The 21,634-nt window shown below is 40.2% G+C and overlaps 1 protein-coding gene across 2 annotated transcripts in view; it reads left to right on the top strand.

Annotated features, from left to right (window-relative positions):
- NAB1 (NGFI-A binding protein 1) overlaps window positions 1–7,685 on the top strand; it is a 64,839-nt gene extending 57,154 nt beyond the window's left edge. Inside the window, exons 8-9 of one of the 2 annotated variants that reach the window (XM_073633170.1) lie at window positions 2,689–2,805; window positions 7,257–7,685. In XM_073633170.1, the coding sequence (XP_073489271.1) occupies window positions 2,689–2,805; window positions 7,257–7,342 (203 nt within the window). In that variant the 3' untranslated portion in view covers window positions 7,343–7,685. The remainder of the gene's footprint in view (window positions 1–2,688; window positions 2,806–7,256) is intronic. The other variant, XM_073633171.1, reaches the window with a different exon arrangement.
- The last annotated feature ends 13,949 nt before the right edge of the window (window positions 7,686–21,634 follow it).

Below are 21,634 nucleotides of genomic sequence, written 5' to 3'. Positions count from 1 at the left end.
CCATCGCCCCCCTGAGCTGTTGTGCTACAGGAGATTCATTGATGATCTCATCTTAATCTGGAATGGTGAGAGATCCAGGTTGGATGACTTCATTCAATCATTAAATAACAACTCCAGAAATATATCTCTCACATGGACCATCAGCTCTGAAAAGGTAGTGTTTTTGGATTTATCCATCAGTATCTCACATGATAAGTTTTCTCTTACTAACTATTTTAAGCCCACCGACCGCAATTCTTATATTCCCCTGGGGAGTTGCCATCACAGCTCTTGGTTGTGCAACATTCCCAGGGGTCAATATATTAGACTGCGTCGTAATTGTACCACTGTGGAGGATTTTGTTAGTCAGTCTGAGGTCCTCACCTCTAGATTTGAACAGAAGGGGTACAATAGGGCTTCACTAGATGAAGAGGTATCTAAAATCATGTTAATGGAGAGAAATGAACTCATTGCCAATACCTCCAAACCCCCTGCTGGTGATAGCCACAATTTTAAAATGGATTTTAAAATATTGGATTATAATATACAATACCGGAAATTTGAGAAAATTATTCAAAAAAATTGGGCTATTCTGAAACAAGACAGAGTTTTAGGTCCTATACTACCTGATAGACCTCAGTTTATATACAAAAAAGCCCCTACACTTAGGGATCGTTTGGCACCCAGTGTCCTTAACCCCCCAGTACCTACCTCAGATAAGCTTTTTTCCTTCTTGGGAGGTTTTTACGCTTGTGGTAGATGTGTCCCCTGTAAGCACGCCAAGGGAAACATCAAAAAAAGAAAAAAATTCTTGGCCTCGGTCACTAACAGGGAGTATGGGATTAAACAGCTAATCACATGTGACACTATTGGGGTGGTCTACATGCTGGAGTGTAGCTGTGGTCTACAGTATGTTGGAAGAACGTCAAGACCCTTACATGTTAGATTGGCTGAACACGTTAATAATATAAAGAAAGGTCTTAAGACCCATAACGTGTCCAGACATTTTAAGATCTTCCACCAGCAAAACCCTAAGTGTTTAAAATTCTGGGGCATTGAAAGGGTTACAAAGCACTGGAGAGGGGGTAATTTCATCCGGCAACTTAGTAAAAGAGAATCCCACTGGATTTATGAGACTGGGGTTATGTCCCCCGACGGGTTAAATGTAGAATTCGATACCAATTGTTTCATATCTGATCGATAAAGTTTTTTTGATAATCTGTATAACGGGAAGTTCTGTGATGGTAATGATAGTTTTATTTTATTTTATCATGTTGGTGAGCAGTCGGTGGTCGCGGATGACGGTTATTCTTTTATTCATTTTATTCATTTTATGTATTATGGTGTTTGTCACTGTTCTCTCAAGACTACACTTTATGTGTGTCTTGTGCTAACACCAGTTTTTACTTGTTTTCTTATAGTCCTGTTTTAATTTTATATCATGTGCAGCTTTGAGCCTTTTTAATACCTAACTGGGCTGTATTTGCTCGGAATGATGTGTGTGGAGACACTTCCGGAGCCTGCCCACATTTGGTACACGTCATTCGTAGTTGTTTTGGTGTTGCCATAACAACTCACCTCCTTATAGCGCGGGTGCCCACGTAGTCACGACATCTGCTGAGGAAGTCCCCGCCCACTGGGACGCAACGCGTCCAGAACGTGACGTCGTGACGTCATCCGCGGCTACTGCGCATGCTCCACCGCTCGTACACACTCTGCTGTGTTCCCATGTTCGTTTTCTGGCACTTGAGAAGTGCTTGTTATGTAAGTTTGATTTTATTTATTTTATAATAAACTGTTACATACGGAGAGCACTATGTCTGCACCTTTTGTGATTTCATGGTAACGATATCCACCTGCCACCTGGTCATCCGGAGGAGTCCCCTGCTTTTAAGATCCTTGTTATCTGCTGACCTTATAAGATTGCCTGATTTATCTTTGGGACCAGGTGAGAGGCCATTCGGTTTATGGTGAAGGGTTCCAGTATCAGTCACAATTGTTTGCTGTGATCATCACATTCCTGGTGGATTCATTTCTGCATATTTGGACATTTTATTATTGGACATTTCCTGTGCTTCCTTTGTGATTTAGTTATTATACATTTCTCTATGGTCATTTTATTGATTTAGCGCTGCACCTTTCTATTTATTTATCTGGAGGGATTTGATCGTTTGACCCTGGTGCTTAGCTGCTTTAGTTATTTTTGTGTCATATGTGCGCTGATATACTTTTTCACAAAATGCTGGACTGTCCTGGGCAATCTTGGACACGTGGTCACCCATTGGTGCAGAATTGGTCTGATGCTGTAGCTGTAAATGTTATATTGTGATATTGTACAACTGTTTTAGTACAATAGTTTTAGTACAATCAACAGAGTTAAAAAGAAGTATATCTAAAGCCAAAGCCTTGCTTGAGTTTTGGATAGAGCGGTAGGGGGTTAAATCACCAGTAAGCATTTTAATGCTATCTGTGTCCCAGCTGGAGAGATTTACCCCATCACTGGGACAGAAAGTGATAGCCAATCCAAACTTTTGCAGTTGTCGCCTGGAAAAAAAAAAAACATAAATAAATATTTAATCATTCTCCATATCAAAACTAAAACAATGTTTTGGCTTTAGCTATATTTTATAGTTTTATTATTAAGAGTAGACTTTTTTTATATGTAATAGCTATCTTTCTTTTGTGTGTTTTCCTTTAAAAAAAACACAGATACCAGGACTGATGGTATTAGCTTTGCCACCTCAGAAAGTACAGCATGTGGCTGCTGGAAAGAGAAAAAACAAGTGACAATGACAGATCAGCACAGCCATGCTACACCATCTGTTGGTGAGTAGAAAGATTTAGGCCATGCACATGAGACTTGTTTTCTATGATGTAAAATTCTGGCATATTTCCCTGCCTGAGAGCCAGGGGTGCTGCATACAGCCGCCAATAGAAATCAATGACTGTATGCGGGTATATGCTGGTACTTGCGTATACACGTGCATGTCATGTACAGACGTATGACCTTGGACGCAGACAGTCTGAGGCATATTTAATTGATTCAATAACTCAAACGATGTATGCTGACCAGACTATTTAAACTTGCTCCTTTCACCATGAATATCTAGTGTCTTTCATGTTACCTACAATTTTTTTTTTTTACATTTTTTTAAAAGCAATAATAAACCCAAAACCAAAAATGTAATATATTGCAGCTTACCAATCTTTAGATGTGGTGGCTGCATTTGTTTTCTTTTATAGGCTTTTCCCCTTTGTTTTCACCTGGGGATCTGGCCAGTAACACCCCTCCTGTATGAAAGTGCTACACTCTGGATGAAGGAGACCTTTGAACAGCAGCATTACCAGTCTGGGGGAGTTGTTATGTACTAGCAGATTTAAATACACTAACAAAGTGAAGGAAAACTCCAGTTTACATTTACAGCCAGTTTTGCTCCTTTTGGAATAAAGGTTGTACATAAATAAATATAAGCTGGTCATTGTAAGCACCCTTGTCATTGTTAAATGGTATGTTTCAACCCTCTTAACTGCTACATCTGCAAGCCAACTTGTTCTGTTGAAAAACAAAAGGATGGAATGCAAGCATGGGAGCTCCCCTTCCCGTGCCAATTTTGCGGGAGGATGAAGCATCGGAGGCACATCCGACAAGATGAGGAAAAGAAGAAAGCTGTTGAGGAAAAGGAATCTGCCATAAATTAATCCTCCCAGGAGGAATTCCAGAATCTGGTGTTGTATCGGACAGAAAAGACCTTATTGGGCTTCATAATGAACGTAGTACAAACTTGAAGTTGACATTGCCAAAATCCTCTTCTCCAAAAGTCAAGGGTTTGGGTCCTGGTGGCTGCCAAGAATCTCAAGTCCTTTCCAGTGCACTCTCACTTGCAGGAAGTGATTTGTGCAGTTTCACTTCCAAAGCGTTTCACTCAGCAGTACCCTATAGAAGAGGAATTCTATAAGAAAGGGAGCACTCTGGCTGTTGATCTGGTTATTTTCTACTTTAATATGGTCCTGATGGTCCGCCTGGATGAGGTCCTGGTCTTTAATGACCCCACAGATAATTGGTTAGAGGCCCTCTTTAGGCATCCTTCTCAAGTAGACTACAGGTAACTCTGCAACCTGCAGTGGCTGTGCAAAGCATATGCTCCAAGCCAGGGAATATTATTATTATTATACAGGATTTATATAGCGCCGACAGTTTACGCAGCGCTTTTCAACATTAGGGCTGACAGTACAATTACACTACAATTCAATACAGGAGGAATCAGAACCCTGTGTATAAAAAATGTGAAGGAAACCGCGCTGTCTTAAACAAAAAATAGTAGCTGCCAGCACATCAAATAGTCTGTGAAAAAGTAAACCAAATAAAATAGTATAGTGCAGCGCTAATGCAATAAAAAAAACAGTGAAGATATCCCAAGGAGAAAATGGGGTATATATAAGTGCAAATACAATAATATTATTAAACCACAATATTGTTGAAGTGTAGATCAACAGTGATAGTATAAATAAAGTGCATATAGTCCATATATGACATCAACATGGTGACTGTAAATGAATGTGAACTGGTTGTCTGTAGATAATCCACCACCGTAAGGAAAGAGGCTTACCAGACAGGTTGAACCCAACAAGGCGTGTGCCTGATGAGTCAACCAAGCTTTTTGTGTAACACACCCAAGGAGGTACAGCAACCACGACTTCTAATCTAGACCGAATCGGATGTGGTCCTGTGACAATTGTGACATCAGTGAGTATCCACCATATGAAAAGCAACCGGAATTCATGAGCAGTTCCTCTCAGTGTGACATATGGCAAAAGGAGAAAAAATTGGGCCACATAGTGAGATTCCGTTTATATGTAAAACATTTATTGAAAATGTTAAAATGGTCACTCACATTTGAGAAGACATTAAAAGCGTTTGGATAAAATCAAAGCAACGCAGTGGCATCAGCAGAGCCCGTCCCGATGTTTCGTCCCCCTGAGGATGCCTTATTAGGACGAAACGTTGGGACGGGCTCTGCTGATGCCACTGCGTTGCTTTGATTTTATCCAAACCTGTCTGGTAAGCCTCTTTCCTTATGGCGGTGGATTATCTACAGACAACCAGTTCACATTCATTTACAGTCACCATGTTGATGTCATATATGGACTATATGCACTTTATATACACTATCACTGTTGATCTACACTTCAACAATATTGTGGTTTAATAATATTATTGTATTTGCACTTATATATACCCCAACTTCTCCTTGGGATATCTTCACTGTTTTTTTCATTGCATTAGCGCTGCACTATACTATTTTATTGGGAATCAGAACCCTGCTCGTTAGAGTTTACAATCTAGGAGTAAAACCCAGAGGATCAATACCCAAAAAATTGGAAGGTATTAATGATGAATGCCAGCCATTCTGGGGAGGTGTTTTGGAAAGCCTCTCAGTTCAGGGAGTGTGGTTGTCAGGGGAACGAGGTTGCCAATCAGCATCCAAGAACTTTGGAGGATTGTCTTCTTTCAGGGTGCTGCTCTCAGAGTGCAGTCATAGAAAGTTTCTCCTCTCCCTGTCAAGGCTCTTTCCCGGAGTGTCAATACTATCTGGGCGCATCACCATCACATTTCTGTTGTTCTGCTACCTGGCCTTCTGTTCACGTGTTCAACCAGGTAGATCATTACGGCTCGGAGGATGCCAGGTTTGGGCGAAAAGCCTTGTAGGCTGCTTTGCAGTGAGGTTTTCTTCAATTCTGTCTTTGGGCATGTTGGCATTGTTTCTGTGTTGCCCACCCCTCATGTTCAGTGCTTTGGTCCCAAGTAGTCATGAATATAAAGTACCCTGTGTCCTCTGATGAACAATTAGGATTTTGGTTTACCTGTAAAACTCTTAGTAGTATATCACAGTAGTATATCACAGGACACAGGGATCCATCCCCTCTTTGTCTTTTCCTAATTGCTTGCTACAAAACTGGGGCTGGGCTAGGCAGGGTTATGTCTGGGTGGGGAATTCCTGCCTTTTTTGGTCAATGTCAATTCATCTAAAGATGCCAGCATAACCCAAGTTGTTATGACTATGAAGACACCCTGAGGTTGACTTACTAAAACAGAACATTGCAAAGTTGGTGCAGCTCTGCAAAGAAACCAATCAGCTTCCAGGTTTTTTGTCAAAGATTAATTAAACAAGCTGAAGTTAGAAGCTGCTTGGCTACCATGCACAGCTGCACCAGATTTTCAACTCTCCATATATATTGTTTTTTTATATGTACTGTATGTTTGTATTTTAATACCAGAGCAAAAAGCTATTGCAGACTTTACTTGTAGGTTAAAAGTTATGTCTGTAGGGGAGATTTACTAAAACTGGTGCACACAGAAACTGGTGCAGCTTTGCATAGTAACCAATCAGCTTCTCGGTTTAAGCCGAGGTTCACATTGTTGCGGGTTAGAAATCGTGCAAGTTCAGCTGAACTCGCATGGTTTCATACCCGCATGTCAGTCCAAATTCGTGAGCGATTTCAGAGACATCTGTGTGGGTTCCTGCACAGATGTCTATTGAAATCTCTGTAGAAGTCGCCAAAAGTAGTACAGGAAATACTTTTGGGAATCGGTGCTGCACTGCAAAGTCAGCGTCGCACCGATTCGGCATGTGATTTGACATTTCAAATCACCCTGATGTGGGCTTAGTGTCAATTGAATTGTATTTAATTGAATAAGCTGACGTTAGAAGATGATTGGTTACTATGCACAGCTGCACCAGATCCTGTGTGCACCAGTTTTAGTAAATCCCCTCCTGTATTTGCACAAAATATCTTCATCAGACTGTGAAGACATGGTACCATATGTCACCCCTAGATGGTGCTGGCGCTGCAGGTCAAATCTAGCATTCATGTTCTGCTGCTAATGAAGCTGGCCAGCTGCAGTGCCCTTGTTGCTGTACACAGCAGTCAGAAACTCTCTGGGATTATAATTTCTAATGGATATCCAGCACACTTTACACAGTTGAACTGTGATAAAATGAAACTAAAGTAAATATTTTTGATTTGTGTAAAATGGTGCACTGCAAATACAGTATACTCATTTTTGAAGTTCCTCTTCGAATTTGTGTTGTAAAGTGTTGCACAAACTTTTGGCGCTATATAAATCCTGTATAATAATAATAATAGATCTCTTCACTAAAGAATGAAATGTATGACTCAATTCTTTTCAACAGGTTGGAGTAGTATGTCATTGAATTATGTAGGGGAGAGGTGAAGCAGATTGAAAATAATGAATATTTATGTTTATGTACCACCAGATACGATGCTGAGGGATTATTCACAAGCAGCCTTAAGCAGCATAGAAAAAAGAACGATCAAACTTGAGCCAAACGATGGAATATAACTGCAAAGTCAGCTGACTGGAAGATTACTACAGAAACAAACAAGCCTTAAACATTTTACCATTGTTGCCTCAGCAATATATTAGTGAATTTCAAGCCAAAGCTTACTGACTGATTTAACTGGTAAAAGAAAAAACTTGTAATGAAATGGGACTGAAAACGGAGAAAGGATTCACATTCCTGTCAAACTCACTATATGGCACCGCCCGCTAATTAATAAAGGGGGCTTGCAATATTTTAGAATGTAAAATGATCTTAATTTTATTTTTTAGGTATAAAATAGTTTTAGTAATACAGTGTTAGAACATGTATTTTATTTAATATATGTGAATACGGTTCATTTTACTTGAAAGTGTAGTGTTGTTTTTATTATATATTTTTACATATCACTGGATAAACAGAGATAAAAATGGTACAACACTAGTCCTGCAATAAAACAACGGAGAGTGAATGGATATATCCTGGCACATGCAGCTATTAAAATGTAGAGGACACAGGCTGTGGGATATATGTATCACGTGTACAGTATGAGGACACCTTTTAAGAATATTTATTATTTTTCATATATCAGATACACAGACACTCTTTTCAAATACAGGTGGCATCATTCAGAAGCTACTTACGTTCATACTAAATCTGTGGCTCTGACTATTCGTGTGGGTGACCCCTTGGGATAGATCATTAGATCACATTAGTCCATGCTGAGCATTGTGTTATAATTAGCTGGCAGGTTTCTCGCATTGTTCCTGTATGGATACTCATGAGGAAAGGATGATTATTTTGGGTGTATGCAGGATGTGATTAGGAGCCAATGTGGCCTTCAGTGATCAATATAGTCATTAACCTTCTTTACGGTTTAATTGTGCATGCCTACTTATGAAAGATTTACAAAATATGTCCTCCCTTAATTAGCTTACTTCTAATGAGTCTTACTCATTAACTTGAATCAACAGTTAGGGGTCATCTAAAGTCTAATGACTGTAGCATCTCCACAGTAGAGGTCCATAGTTAAGAATGATGTAGACCAGTGTCTCCAAAACTACGGCCCGGGGGACCAGATGTGGCCCTTTGCTTGCTTTTACCTGGTCCTTGGGGCACTATTTCTCCCACTGACATTAACAATGGGGCATAGTTCCTGCCACTTACACCAATGATGGGGCTAAATTACTCTCACTGACACCAACGATGGAACACTATTCCTCCCATTGACACTAATGATGGAGCACTGTTCCTCTCACTGACACCAATGATGGGGCACCATTCCTCCCACTGACATCAATAACGGGGCACTACTCCTCCCACTGACACCAATGATGGGGCACTATTCCTCTCACGGACACCAATGACGGGACACTATTCCTCCCACTGACACAAATGATGGGACACTATTGATCCCACTGACACCAATAATGTGGCACTGTTCGTCCCACTGACACCAACGATGGGGCATTGTTACCCACACCTCAATATTTACTACTCCTACTGACCATAGCCCGGCTCCTCTAAAGTCTGAAGGATAATAAACTGGCCCTTTGTTTAGAAAGTTTGGAGACCCCTGATATAGATGACTTCAGGACTCTGTAGTCTGAAACTGTTAAAGAGTATTCAAACCCTAGATCAAAAATGACATGTATTGATTTACTAAGTCTTACATAAGAGTGGATTCGTTTTGGTGATCCGGACAGTAAAACTTCCTGTCTTTGGGTGCATGCACTACTTTCCTACTGTAGCTATGGAGGAACAACATAGCCACCTCTGAAAAGTAACATAGTGAAACTGTGGAGGGGGTAGTGTTAGATGGACTTGTAGATTTAGATGGACTTTAAATAACTAACAAATTAAAAGGAGTTGTAAAGGCAAAATGTTTTTTTTTTGTATCTTAATGCATTCTATGCATTAAATAAAAAACCTTCTGTGTGTAGCAGCCCCCCCTAATACTTACCCTGAGCCCCCTCCCTATCCAGCGATGTCCACGATTCCCTCGGCCATCCAGGAGTCTCCTCCTGATTGGCTGAGGAACACCCGCAGTGCCATTGGCTCCTGAAGCTGTTAATCAAAGTGAGTTAGCCAATCAGGGGATTAGAGGGGGCGGGGCTGAACGGCAGCTGCGCGTCTGAATGAACACACAGAGCTGCAGTTTAGCTCGGGTGCCCCCATAGCAAGCTGCTTGCTATGGGGGCACTCGACAGGAAGGATGGGCCAGGAGCACCGAAGAGGGACCCAAGAAGAGGAGAATCCAGGCTGCTCTGTGCAAATCCACTGCAACAGAGCAGGTAAGTATAACATGTTTGTTATTTAAAAAAAACTAGACTTTACAATTACTTTAAGTCCTAACTCCAGCTTATGCTTTTTGGCGGTTACAGTTTTTCTACTTCTTGGGATAAAGGTTTTAAATATATGAATACAGTATGACCATTGTAAGCAGCTCTGCCAGTGATAACTGGTTTGCTAAATGTCAGGACAGCTTGGTCTGCTAAAGGGAGTTAAAAAAAATAACAGATTTACTGGCAGGATCAACATGCATACAGTTGTGTTACAGAAGTGATTAAGAAGCGGGGGTCCACCAATCTATCGTTTTTTTGAGTTCATTCACAAACTTTTCTTCTCAGCATTACATACTCACATATTGTGTGTAATATGTCCGCCTGTGTCAGATTTCGTCGGAAAGAATAACTTATATTATTCACTGCAGGCGGTTTCCATCTTCATTGTGGGCATTTGAAACCCACAAGCATTTATTTCCTGGATGTGGTGAATGCTGTGCTCCCAGCATTCACCGCTCGTTCCCGCACATGCTCAGTGGCATCCTGGGAAGCCTGAGACTAGCTCCCAAGAGACTGTGCGGAGTCTGGGAGAGGCTAGAAACACGCCTACTCCCACGGGAGGAGAACCAGGAAGTGCAAAGAAGAATAGAAAAATAAAAAGGTAATTACGGCGATTTAAATTTTTTTAAACGGCATGTCAGCATCTAGGCAAGGAAGAGAATACATACAGATATTGTTCAAAATTTGGGTGGAACCCCGCTTTAAGGGCTTCTTCAAACAGGCAGCGGCTCTCTGGAAATTGATCTATGGTATATCACTTTTTAGAGGGCGGTAGATCAGTGGCTTACATTCCCAAGAGTACTTTTGTTTCCCTCACGATTGTAGCGCAGTCCCAATAAGTCCAGTGTGTTGTCTGTGAACTCAGCAAGTTACATTTTCCATGGCCTCGAAGAAAAACATCAGGGGGCAGTAAAAATATCTGCCTGTTTTTACCATCCCTTGTCACCCATGTGAAGGAGGTGGTAGTAAAACAAAGACTGCTGTGGTAATGCTAGTGATGGATTGCATTATAGATGTCATTTTTTTTATTTTGCCCATAGTTCCATTTTAAACAATTCAAAGATGAGAGGCAGTGTGCAAGACCAGGCATTTGACAATATTACAGCTGTCAGACTTTAACTAAAAAGTCATACGTTAAAAATGGCAGAAGTCATAACTTTTTCATACGTAAGTCTGCATAGCTATAATAATTTATGACTGTATCATTTCCGTTTTGGCTAGTTCTTTGATGTACATCCATTAGTTCTGAAACTGAAAGCTGTTTTATTCTACAGTGGGTGTCCAAGGTTTTCTGAAAAGTAGGTGCGTTCAGTATTGAATCCAACAAGAAATATAAACACTATTGAAAACTTTAATTGACTCTTATTAAATGTCTTCTCTAGTCCTGTCACATACTGTCTACTGTATATTACATGCTTTGTGTGGTGGGATCAGGGAGATTCAGAAATGTCTTACAACATTCTACTAGAAGAGATCCACCGCCATGATAATGTGTCATGTTCATGGATCCAGTGTAATACTTTAAAACACAGTTGGTAAAAAAAAAAAACTAAAAAGACATGGAAGTTGATGCAGCAAGTTACAGTTATATGACCTATGACATGAACTACAGTATGAAAAAGGTCCCAAGCATGTTTGGCGCCATTTACTGTTAACTGTCTCACTACCTCTGATGGAAAACTTTATTCCAAGCATCAACTATCCTTTCAGTAAAATAATACTTTCTAAGATTAGTTTTGAACTTTCCTCCAGTTAGTTTGAGGTTCTTGATTTTGGTTTCATATTGAAAAAACTGCCCTCCTGTACCTTATTAACCCCCTTGAAGGTTTTAATCACGTCTTCCCTTTCCCTTCTTTCCTCCAGACTGTATATATTAAGTTCATGAAGTCGCTCTTGGTATGTTTTATCCCTTAGAACTTTCACTATTTTTGTTACCCATCTTTGGACTTGTTCTATTTTCTCAATATCTTTGTGTAAGTAAGGTCTCTAGAACTGGACACAGTGTTCTAAATGAGGTTCCACTAAAGATCTATATGGGGAATCAGAACCTCCTTCCTCCTGCTGGTGATCCCTCTAGTGATGCATCCTAGAAGTCTATTCGCTTTTTCCTACTGGATCTGGAAAATTTAAATCATTTAAAGTGGTTGTAAATAGGGCTGCAACTATCGATTATTTTCATAATCGATTAGTTGTTTGAATATTGTTTCGATTAATCGGTTAATAACCTTAAAAAAAAAAAGTGTGGTGTATAATTTAGTTAATATGTAAAGTTTAAAAAAAACAAAACAATTTAATCTTAAATATCGCTATGCAGTGGTAAATATAAACAACCAACTCTATGGTTAGGGAGCAAAATATTGAATCCACTCTGAGAATAACAGACAGAAGAGATATACTGTATATACACTATTAGAGGAGATATACTGTATACACTATTAGAAGAGAAATACAATTTTTTGGCCAATTTGTTGTTGGGCAGATTAAAAAATACAAATTGCTGCAAAAACGCATTACGTGCTTTTCTGCACCTTCTCCATTGAAGTATATTGAACCAAAAAAGCAGCACCGTTTCGCGTTTAAAAAAAAAAAAAAGTCCTTGACCCTTTCCAAATACGCAGCGGCTGAAAAAAAGCATAGATGCGAACGTGTCCCATAGAAAACCATGTTAAATGAACTGTAGTGTGTTTCTGCAAAAAGCACCAAAAAACACAAAGATGTGAACCAGGTCTAAGACGTTTAGTAACATAATGGGGTTAAAAAAAACCTAAAATGAGCCCTTTATAGTACAAAAAAAGCAAATAATCGCTACTGTAAGGGGTTAATTTTTTTACTGTAGAACTGTGAAAGTAATATTTACAGTAGCGATTTGCTCTTTTTGTACTATAAAGGGCTAATTTTATTATTTTTAACCCCATTATGTTACTGGCCGATTAAACGATTATGAAAATAGTAATCGATTAATTTCATAATCGATTAGTTGTCGATTAATCGATTAGTTGTTTCAGCCCTAGTTGTAAACCTCAGTCATGGAATCTGAGCAAAGCACATACTATATATCTACAGGCAGTTCCCAAATTACGAACACCGAATTACGAACAACTCCTACTTACGAACGGCCTCAAATGCCGGCCACTTGTGCTCTACGCTGGTCCTGGATAGCTCCGCGCACCTCCGGACACATCCCACCCTGCAGTACTACATGTACTGCATGGCCAGAAGAGCCCCAGATAACATAACAAGCGCTCAGAACATCCCACATTCATGCACAGGCAGAAATTACAGTTACAAATGCAGTATTTCCAACAGGAAGTTACATTTACAAATGCAGTTACGAACAAATTCCACTTACAAACAAACCTATAGTCCTTATTGTGTTCGTAACTCGGGGACTGCGTGTATAGTGTTTACTTATCTCTCCCCAAAGCTGTAAGGGTCATTTCTCTCTGGTGCTTCCGTTCCTCTGTTATCAGCATGAGTCACTTCTGAGATGTTTTCCGACACATGAGATAAAATTTGTGATAGGAGGGAGTTCAGCACATAGCTTGTCTATTCACAACACAGTTCTGATGTGTTTGAAGGGGCGTGTTCTTTTCCTCCAATCAGCACTGGCTCTCAGTCCCCTCCTCTGTGATACTAGCAGATGCAGAAGGATTTTAACACATTTCTGCCTTTTTGAAGGGATGTAGGGAAGAGAGGACTGCAGATAAACAAGTAAAACCTATGTAGGAGGAATTGTTTAACCTCCCTGGCGGTATGATTATTTCAGATTTTTGATGCTCAAAGCGGTACAATGTTTTGCATGAAAATTTGGCGTTTTATATTGTAGGCCTGTAATTCTTAGGAATAACACACTTAAATCTGCCCAAACAAGAGTCTAGTAGACATCCCGGGTATATTAAAGTTTGAAACACAAAATCATAAATTATAATATAATAAATAACTATAAATAATTATAACAACTAATAATAGAATAATAATAAAAATTATTTAATAATGTAATCAAAAACACTGAAATTTGCTCAGCTGCAGAATTGTCGCTGTCATTAGTTTCAGTGTTTGATGATGAATTTCCCCACAAATCACTATCGCTCAATTCTGCAAGTGATTCTAATTTATTATCGCTGTTTTCTAGCTGGTCTAAAACTGCTTTTGATGTAAAGGGACACGTTTTGGTTGCTATGGACAATCTCCAGTTTCCAGGCAGAAAGAACAGTACTGTATATATAATATAAAACTGCATGCAGGGCATTGGACAAACCAATAGGGACAAAAGGGAGGTGAAATAATTTGATACAGTAAGGTAATCTGTAAGATTACGGTGTACTGCATGTATAATGTGTTTATACGTTTTTGAATTTGGCGCCGTGCTCCGTCCCCATGCGTCGCAACACTCGCAGGGAACGAACGGAGCTCCGCACTGTGATAGATGCGGCAGAGGACACGGCTCGCACACACAGCGGGGAGACATCACAGGATCCTGGGGACAAGGTAAGTAACTTTGCCTGGATCCTGCGATGCAATCCCGAGTGTGGCTCGGGGTTACCGCGTTTGGTACTTAAAATCCACACCGAGCCACACTGGGGATTACCGCTAAGGAGGTTAATCTCTGTGTATCATCTGAGGCTGTTTACTTCACTGAGTATATATGAGGTTTTACAACCACTTTAAATCAATTGAAACTGGGAGCAGATCATGGTTATTTTTTACAAACAAAAAAAACCCAACAAACTATGTGCCAAAAGAAAAATTGCAGTACGCATGTATATAACATATGTGGTTCAATACTGGATAAAGCTGAACTGAATGAATAGGTGTTAAATGACTTGGAAGAAATTAGAAACTTGTAATTAGATAAATATATAGGCTCTTGCTGATTTCCTTCTGAAGATTCTAGTTACCTCTGTCATACTGATCCTGTGGTTTCTGAGCCTCCGATGTAGAACATCATATCAAGAGTTGTGACTGTAGTTGCTGCTGTATATTGGTTCTTGGTCAGTGACTCGGTGAGTAGTTAAAGTGAAGCTGGGCAAACTGCTAAATACACGTCTGAAATATATTGCGTTTCATGGAGTGGAATGGAAGGTAAGTGTTATAATAAGTGTTTTTATTTACAACCATGATAAGTGGATAATGTGGGCTCAAATTCACAAAGTGGTATTTTCCTCCTTAAAATGTGGGGTAAAATAGCTCATAGCGTTTTTTCTAAAACAAAATTTGCAATGCACCAAAAAAAATGCTACTAAAATACTGCATACAGGATTTCATTGGAATATGCAGTATTTATCTCATGAAACATGCGGTATTTTATCTCATGCGATATCCAGTGTGATGGGTACAGTGAAGAAGAATTCGAACCCCTGTTTTTTTTTTTGCTAATAAAGAGGTCAAATGGTTTAAACTGTAGAAATCTGCCAACTCGCTGAGTAATGGCAGGAATACACAATAAGAAAATAGGGCGAAAATGTCCATTCTGCGAACGACCGGCCGATTTTCCACTCGATGCCCAGCAAGTAATACCCAAAATCGATATTGTGAACGGAAAAGAGCGATTGAAAAAATGGAAAAATTGTGTCGTATCGTTTGCGAACAAACGATATTCTATTAGTTGGTGTGAAGGTCGTCCATAAAACATCTCTTGACCATTATCACACAAGAGCGTAGTAGACGACCCCACTTGTACGTGAGACGTCAACACTACGCATGAAATCGATTTCTCTTTTAAAGATTTTTTTTGATTGGTTAATGCTGGCGGTCGAGCGATCGGTCGATTTTCTAACCGTTTATTCCTGCTATTAGTGCGGTCCCTGCAGCATATGTATTAATACAAAAGAAAAAAGGTGACTACCATTCAAAGGAAAGCTGCTTTCATAGGACACGCAATGTGTATCAAAAATAACTAAGTTCAATTAGGTAAATATAAAATATCTTAAAAATATCAAAAGTGGAATACAACGTTGTCTTTTTTTTTTTTGGCGGAAGAAAGGTATTTATATATGTGTATGATTTTTGATACTATTTTCCCATGGTAACCTCTGGAGGAACCCTAGAAATCATGCATTAAAGAAATCTTTGGACAGATCTGTTTTTTCTTGTAATAACCATGGTCATTCTCTGATGTTCTTGAAAGTGTTGCTCTGGTATGCATCTGTCAAACCTTCAAATTGATGTCCCCCCTCTAACAGCTCAAGTTCCAAACCTTTGTAAGAATACTTGTCTATTCATAATTCCATTCTGTCTTGCAAATATTTGAGCCAAAGATACAACCCAAAAATTATTGTTAAAAAAGTAAAGTATCCCCACTATATATGACATATGTTCTAACAAGGGATTAGACAATTGTGATATGCATGGAAATTGTATTATGTTGGGAGTGATTGGAAGGTTTGCAGCAAATAATGTACAGTATAAGCTTGTATATACACAAAAAAGTCTCCAAAATCTGGCTAAATGACCGTAGAAATAGGTATATTTCACTACATGTAATGGGGTGAATTTACTAAAGGCAAAAAGACTGTGCACTTTGCAAAGTGAAGTTGCTCCAGAGATTAGTAAAGGAGCAGAAAATCTGCTGAATTTCATCATCCAATCATGTGCAAGCAAAAATGCATTTTTTTAAATTTTCCTTGCACATGATTGGATATTCTTTGCAAAGTTAAGCCTTACCTCATAAGCTCTGGAGCAACTGCACTTGTAGAGTGCAACTGCACTTTGCAAAGTACACAGTCTATTTCCCTTTAATAAATCAACCCCATAGACTGAGGACTTTGCAAGTGCAGTTACTCCAGAGCCTAGTAAATAATGGGGCAGTAAAAAACAAAGAAGAGAGCAGCGCCATCTAAGTGCAGCGTGATAAAAACATTTTAATATAGGACAGACGATTTTAAACTCACAAGATTGTAGAGATTACAGCGCATGTGAAATGGTATAAGAAGTTCATCCACTCCTGGGGGAAGGCGGTCGGCTCGCAGGTGGAGAGGCAGCTGATCAGCTGATGTTTCCGGCTGTGCTGGCGGCTCCCAACGCTTCCTGGTTCTCAGATTCGGCTCAGGGGCGGCCGGACACATCACTTCCGGATGGTGATAGAGTGGGGAGGAGCACGCGTGCCTGATGAAAGAGCATGCATGCTTTGAATGTGTGCTCCTCCCCACTCTCTCACCATCCGGAAGCGACGTGTCCAGCCGACCCTGAGCCGAATTTGAGAACCAGGAAGCATTGGGAGCCGCCAGCACAGCCGGGAACATCAGCTGCCACTCCACCTGCGAGCCGACTGCCTTTTTTCACATGCGCTATAATCTCTACAATCTTGGGAGTTTAAAATCGTCTGTCCAATATTAAAATGTTTTTATCACGCTGCACTTAGATGGCGCTGCTCTCTTTGTTTTTGGACTCCCCACTATAGAGAGTAGATTAATCGCCCATTTCTCTGTATTTGAGCTGACAGAGCGCACATGAACATATGTATACTATACTTCTGTAGTAAATAATGGGGATCTCTGCTGACTTCCATCATCCAATCATCTGCAAGCAAAAATGCATTTTTTTTTATTTTCCATGCATGTGATTGGGTATTCTTTGTACAGTGAAGCTTTACCTCATTTACAAAGCTCTAAAGCAACTTGCAAATTGGCGCTTTAGTGCTGGAAATAGCCTCTGCTAAGCGCCTGAAAACCGTCTCCCATTCATTCCAGTGTGACTTTTCACACTGGGGCGGTGCTCTTGTGGGACGTTCCAAAAAGTTATGCATGCAGCATCTTTGGGCGGGTTGGGAGCGCTGTATTTATTGTTCCCAAAATGCCCCTGCCCATTGCACTGAATGGGCAGCGCTTCCAAACTGCCTGAGAATCGTTTCGGAAGCGCTGCAACACGGGAGTTTTTAAACCCCTACTTTGAGGTTAAAAGTGCCCCGCTAGCAGCCGAAAAGTGATGCAGTAAAACGCTGCTAAAAGGAGCGGCGCTTTACGCAGCCCCAGTGTGAAAAGGGTCTTAAATTAGAACTATAGGCATAACTTTTTTTTTTTTTTTTTCATTTTGGATAGAGTAAGGGAGGGTTAACCTCTGTCAGTTTTTTTTTCTTTGCCGTCTGTTTCCCCGTTGGAAGATTTTCTATTTATTATTTTTTAGGGGACAACCCAAAATTTGGGATTTTATTTTACTTTTGTTTTCAATGATAATGGTAAACAGGACAAATATAGAGAGGGTGAATCTCCGCAATAGGGGCACAGACAACAATAAAAACCTGACAGGCGGTCCAATCCATCTCCACTCTATCAAAAACTAAAAAAAAAAAGTTTTTCCTTTAGTTATACTTTAACCACATGCCGACCAGCCGCCGCAGTTGTACTGAGGCAGAATGGCACGGCTGGGCAAAACAACGCTTTGTAACGTCGCTTCGCTCTGTGGCCACGTTCGCCCCCCCCCAAGCCGATGCGAGTGCCCGGCGGTCTCGATCACCGACGGGCTCCCTCGAGCGCCGTTGAGAGACGGAGAACCCGGAACTGTGTGTGTAAACACACAGTTTCTGGTTCTCTGAGGGGAGAACTGACAGATTATCTGTTCATACAGAGTATAAACAGAGGATCTGTTACCTTCCCTGCACTGTCCCCATCCCCCCTTCAGTTAGAACACAAACTAGGACACACTTAACCCCTTCACTGCCCCCTAGTGTTAACCCCTTCACTGCCAGTGACATTGTTACAGTAATCAGTGCATTTTTAATCGCACTGATCACTGTATTAATGCCAATGGTCCCAAAAATGTGTTAAAATTGTCTGACGTGTCCGCCATAATGTCGCAGTCACGATAAAAATCGCAGATCGCCGCCATTAAAAAAAAAAAAAAATTAATAAAAATGCTATAAATCTATCCCCTATTTTTAGACGCTATAACTTTTGCGCAAACCAATCAATAAACGCTTATTGCGATTTTTTTTACCAAAAACATATAGAATAATACATATCAGCCTAAACTGAGGAAAAAAAAAAAAAATTTTTATACATTTTTTGGGATATTTATTATAGCAAAAAGTAAAAAATGTGTTTTTTTCAAAATTGTTGCTTTTTTTTGTTTATAGCGCAAAAAATAAAAACCGCAGAGGTGATCAAATACCACCAAAAGAAAGCTCTATTTGTGGGAAAAAAAAGGACGCAAATTTTGTTTGGGTGCAACATCGCACGACTGCACAATTGTCAGTTAAAGCGATGCAGTGCCGAATCGCAAAAAGTGCTCTGGTCAGGAAGGGGTAAAATCTTCCGGGGCTGAAGCGGTTAAGAAAATCAACCCCAGTGATTTGCAGATTTGCATATTTAGGTTTCTTTACATTACTTTTGAGAGAACAGATCCAAAAAGGCAGAGACTACTCGAAATTGGCTACTATATTTTTGCATTCCATAAATATGTCCGCCGGCCACCCGTGATCGCTCCACAGAGAGCCAGAATGACGATCTGTCAATGTAAACAAACAGATCCCCATTCTGACAGGGGAGTAGAGAGAGATAGTCTGTTCCTAGTGATCAGGAACAGTGATCTCTCTGCACTCCCAGTCAGTACACCCCCCCCCCCCCCACAGTTAGAAACACCTCCCTAGGGATCACTTACCTCCTTGATCACCCCCTAGTGTTAACCCCTTCCCTGCCAGTATCATTTATACAGTAATCAGTGGCTATATTTAGTTCTGATCACTGTATAAATGTCACTGGTCCCAAAAAAAGTGTCCGATCTGTCTGCCGCAATCCCGCTAAAAATCGCTGATTGCCTCCATTAATAGTAAAAAAATTTAAAAAAAATAAAAATGTCATAAATATATCCGGTAAATGCAGTAAATATTGCAAAATGGTATAGTGAATTGACAGTTTGCATGCGATATTTAGGGAAAGTGTGTCTGGACACCTACATACTGCATGCAATCTGGTTCAGTGAATGGAGCCCTTTGTGTCTAATGTGTTTGGATATCAGTGGATATTGCAATATACTGCATGTCATTATAAATTCTTATGTGGTCCAGCACACCTAGGATCTACTTCATCATCCTGCTGTGGTCTTTTGTGATATGTAATTCATTTCTATAACTGCTCTTGCCGACCAGCCGCCGTCATTATACTGCAGCAGGTCGGCGCAATCCCGCGAACCGTCATAGCTGTATGTCGGCTCCTTTAAGCGGGATAACAGGCGTGCGCCCGCTGCATTGTGGGGTTGCCGATGCTTGTGGCCGTCAGAGGCAGAACAGGGACGTGTGTGTGTGTGAACACACAAATCCCTGTTCTGTGAGGAGAGGAGATGCAGATCGTGAGTTCCTAATAGTTAGGAACCACGATCTGTCATCTCCTATAGTCGGTTCCCTCCCCCCACAGTTAGAACACACAGTCAGGGAACACAGTTAACCCCTTGATCGCCCCCTAGTGTTAACCCCTTCCCTGCCAGTGACATTTACACAGTAATCAGTGCAATTTGATAGCATAGCTGTATAATTGTTAATGGTTTCAAAAATGTGTCAAAAGTGTCCGATGTGTCCACCATAATGTCGCAGTTCTGATAAAAATCACAGATCGCCGCCATTACTAGGAAACAAAATTAAAGAAATAAAAATGCCATAAATCTATCCCTTATTTTGTAGACGCTATAACATTTGCGCAAACCAATCAATATTTTTTTTTGCAATTTTTATTACCAGAAATATGTAGAAGAATACATATCGTCCTAAACTAAGGAAAAAAATTAGCTTTTTAAAAAGAAAATTGGGGATATTTATTATAGCAAAAAGTACAAAATATTGTGTTTTTTTTCAAAATGGTCGCTCTTTTTTTGTTTATAGCGCAAACAATAAAAACCGCAGAGATGATCAAATACCACCAAAAGAAAGCTCTATTTGTGGGAAAAAAATTTGTTTGGGTACAGCGCCGCATGACCGCACAATTGTCAGTTAAAGCGACACGGTGCCGAATCGCAAAAAATGGCCTGGTCATTGAGCAGCCAAATCTTCCGGGGCTGAAGTGGTTAAAGGGCACTAAACTGCAAACTAAAGTTACAAAATTCAAAAGTGCCATTATTAACATCCACACCTGTGTAAGGAAATGGTAACTGACATGCTTAGGTAAAGGAAGCAGCCAAGGGGCATTTGGAGGTTTGTTCTATGATATTAGTGGGCAAGAAAATAACTGCATGTTTTGCCACCACTCTATTACCTTTATTTAGAATTCCTTCTGTTGTTTAATAAAAAAATAATCATACAAAACCTCTTTCCCATAATTCAGTTTATGAAAATGCGATACATTATCTCTAAGGCCAGCCATACAAGGGTCGAATTCCAAAAGAGTTTTCTTTCAAAAATCTTAACTAAGAATTTTCATTCAAATTTCGCACCATTAGTTGGCCGCAGCAACGGGCGATTTTTGTGCGGCCATCGAATTTGAGTGATCGGGCATTTTTGGGAGTTTTTTGAAAAACAAACGATTTTCTAATCAATGATGGGAGAATCGTGCGAGAGCATGGGACAAATGCCCTAAGTGCAAATGCTTACATCCTATTACATTAAAGAAAGGTCCGTAGACGTGGTGTAGCATTTGACACAGTTCCCCATAAACGTTTACTGTACAAAATAAGGTCCGCTGGCATGGACCATAGGGTGGGTACATGGATTGAAAACTGGCTACAAGGGCAAGTTCAGAGGGTGTTGATAAATGGGGAGTACTCGGAATGTCAGGGGTGGATAGTGGGGTCCCCCAGGATTCTGTGCTGGGACCAATCCTATTTATTTGTTCATAAACGACCTGGAGGATGGGGTAAACAGTTCAATCTCTGTATTTGTGGATGATATTAAGCTAAGCAGGGCAAAAACTTCTCCGCAGGATGTGGAAACCTTACAAAAAGATCTGAACAAATTAATGGGGTGGGCAACTACATGGTAAATAAGGTTTAACCCCCCTAGTGGTATTCCCGAGTCTGGCTAGGGGTGGATTTTCAGTACCAAAAGCGGTA

This window comes from Aquarana catesbeiana, linkage group LG06 (genome assembly GCF_042186555.1).
Source record: "Aquarana catesbeiana isolate 2022-GZ linkage group LG06, ASM4218655v1, whole genome shotgun sequence".
Classification (NCBI taxonomy): domain Eukaryota; kingdom Metazoa; phylum Chordata; class Amphibia; order Anura; family Ranidae; genus Aquarana; species Aquarana catesbeiana.
Note: the sequence above shows the minus strand (reverse complement) of the source record. Positions and strands in the feature narration are given on the sequence as shown.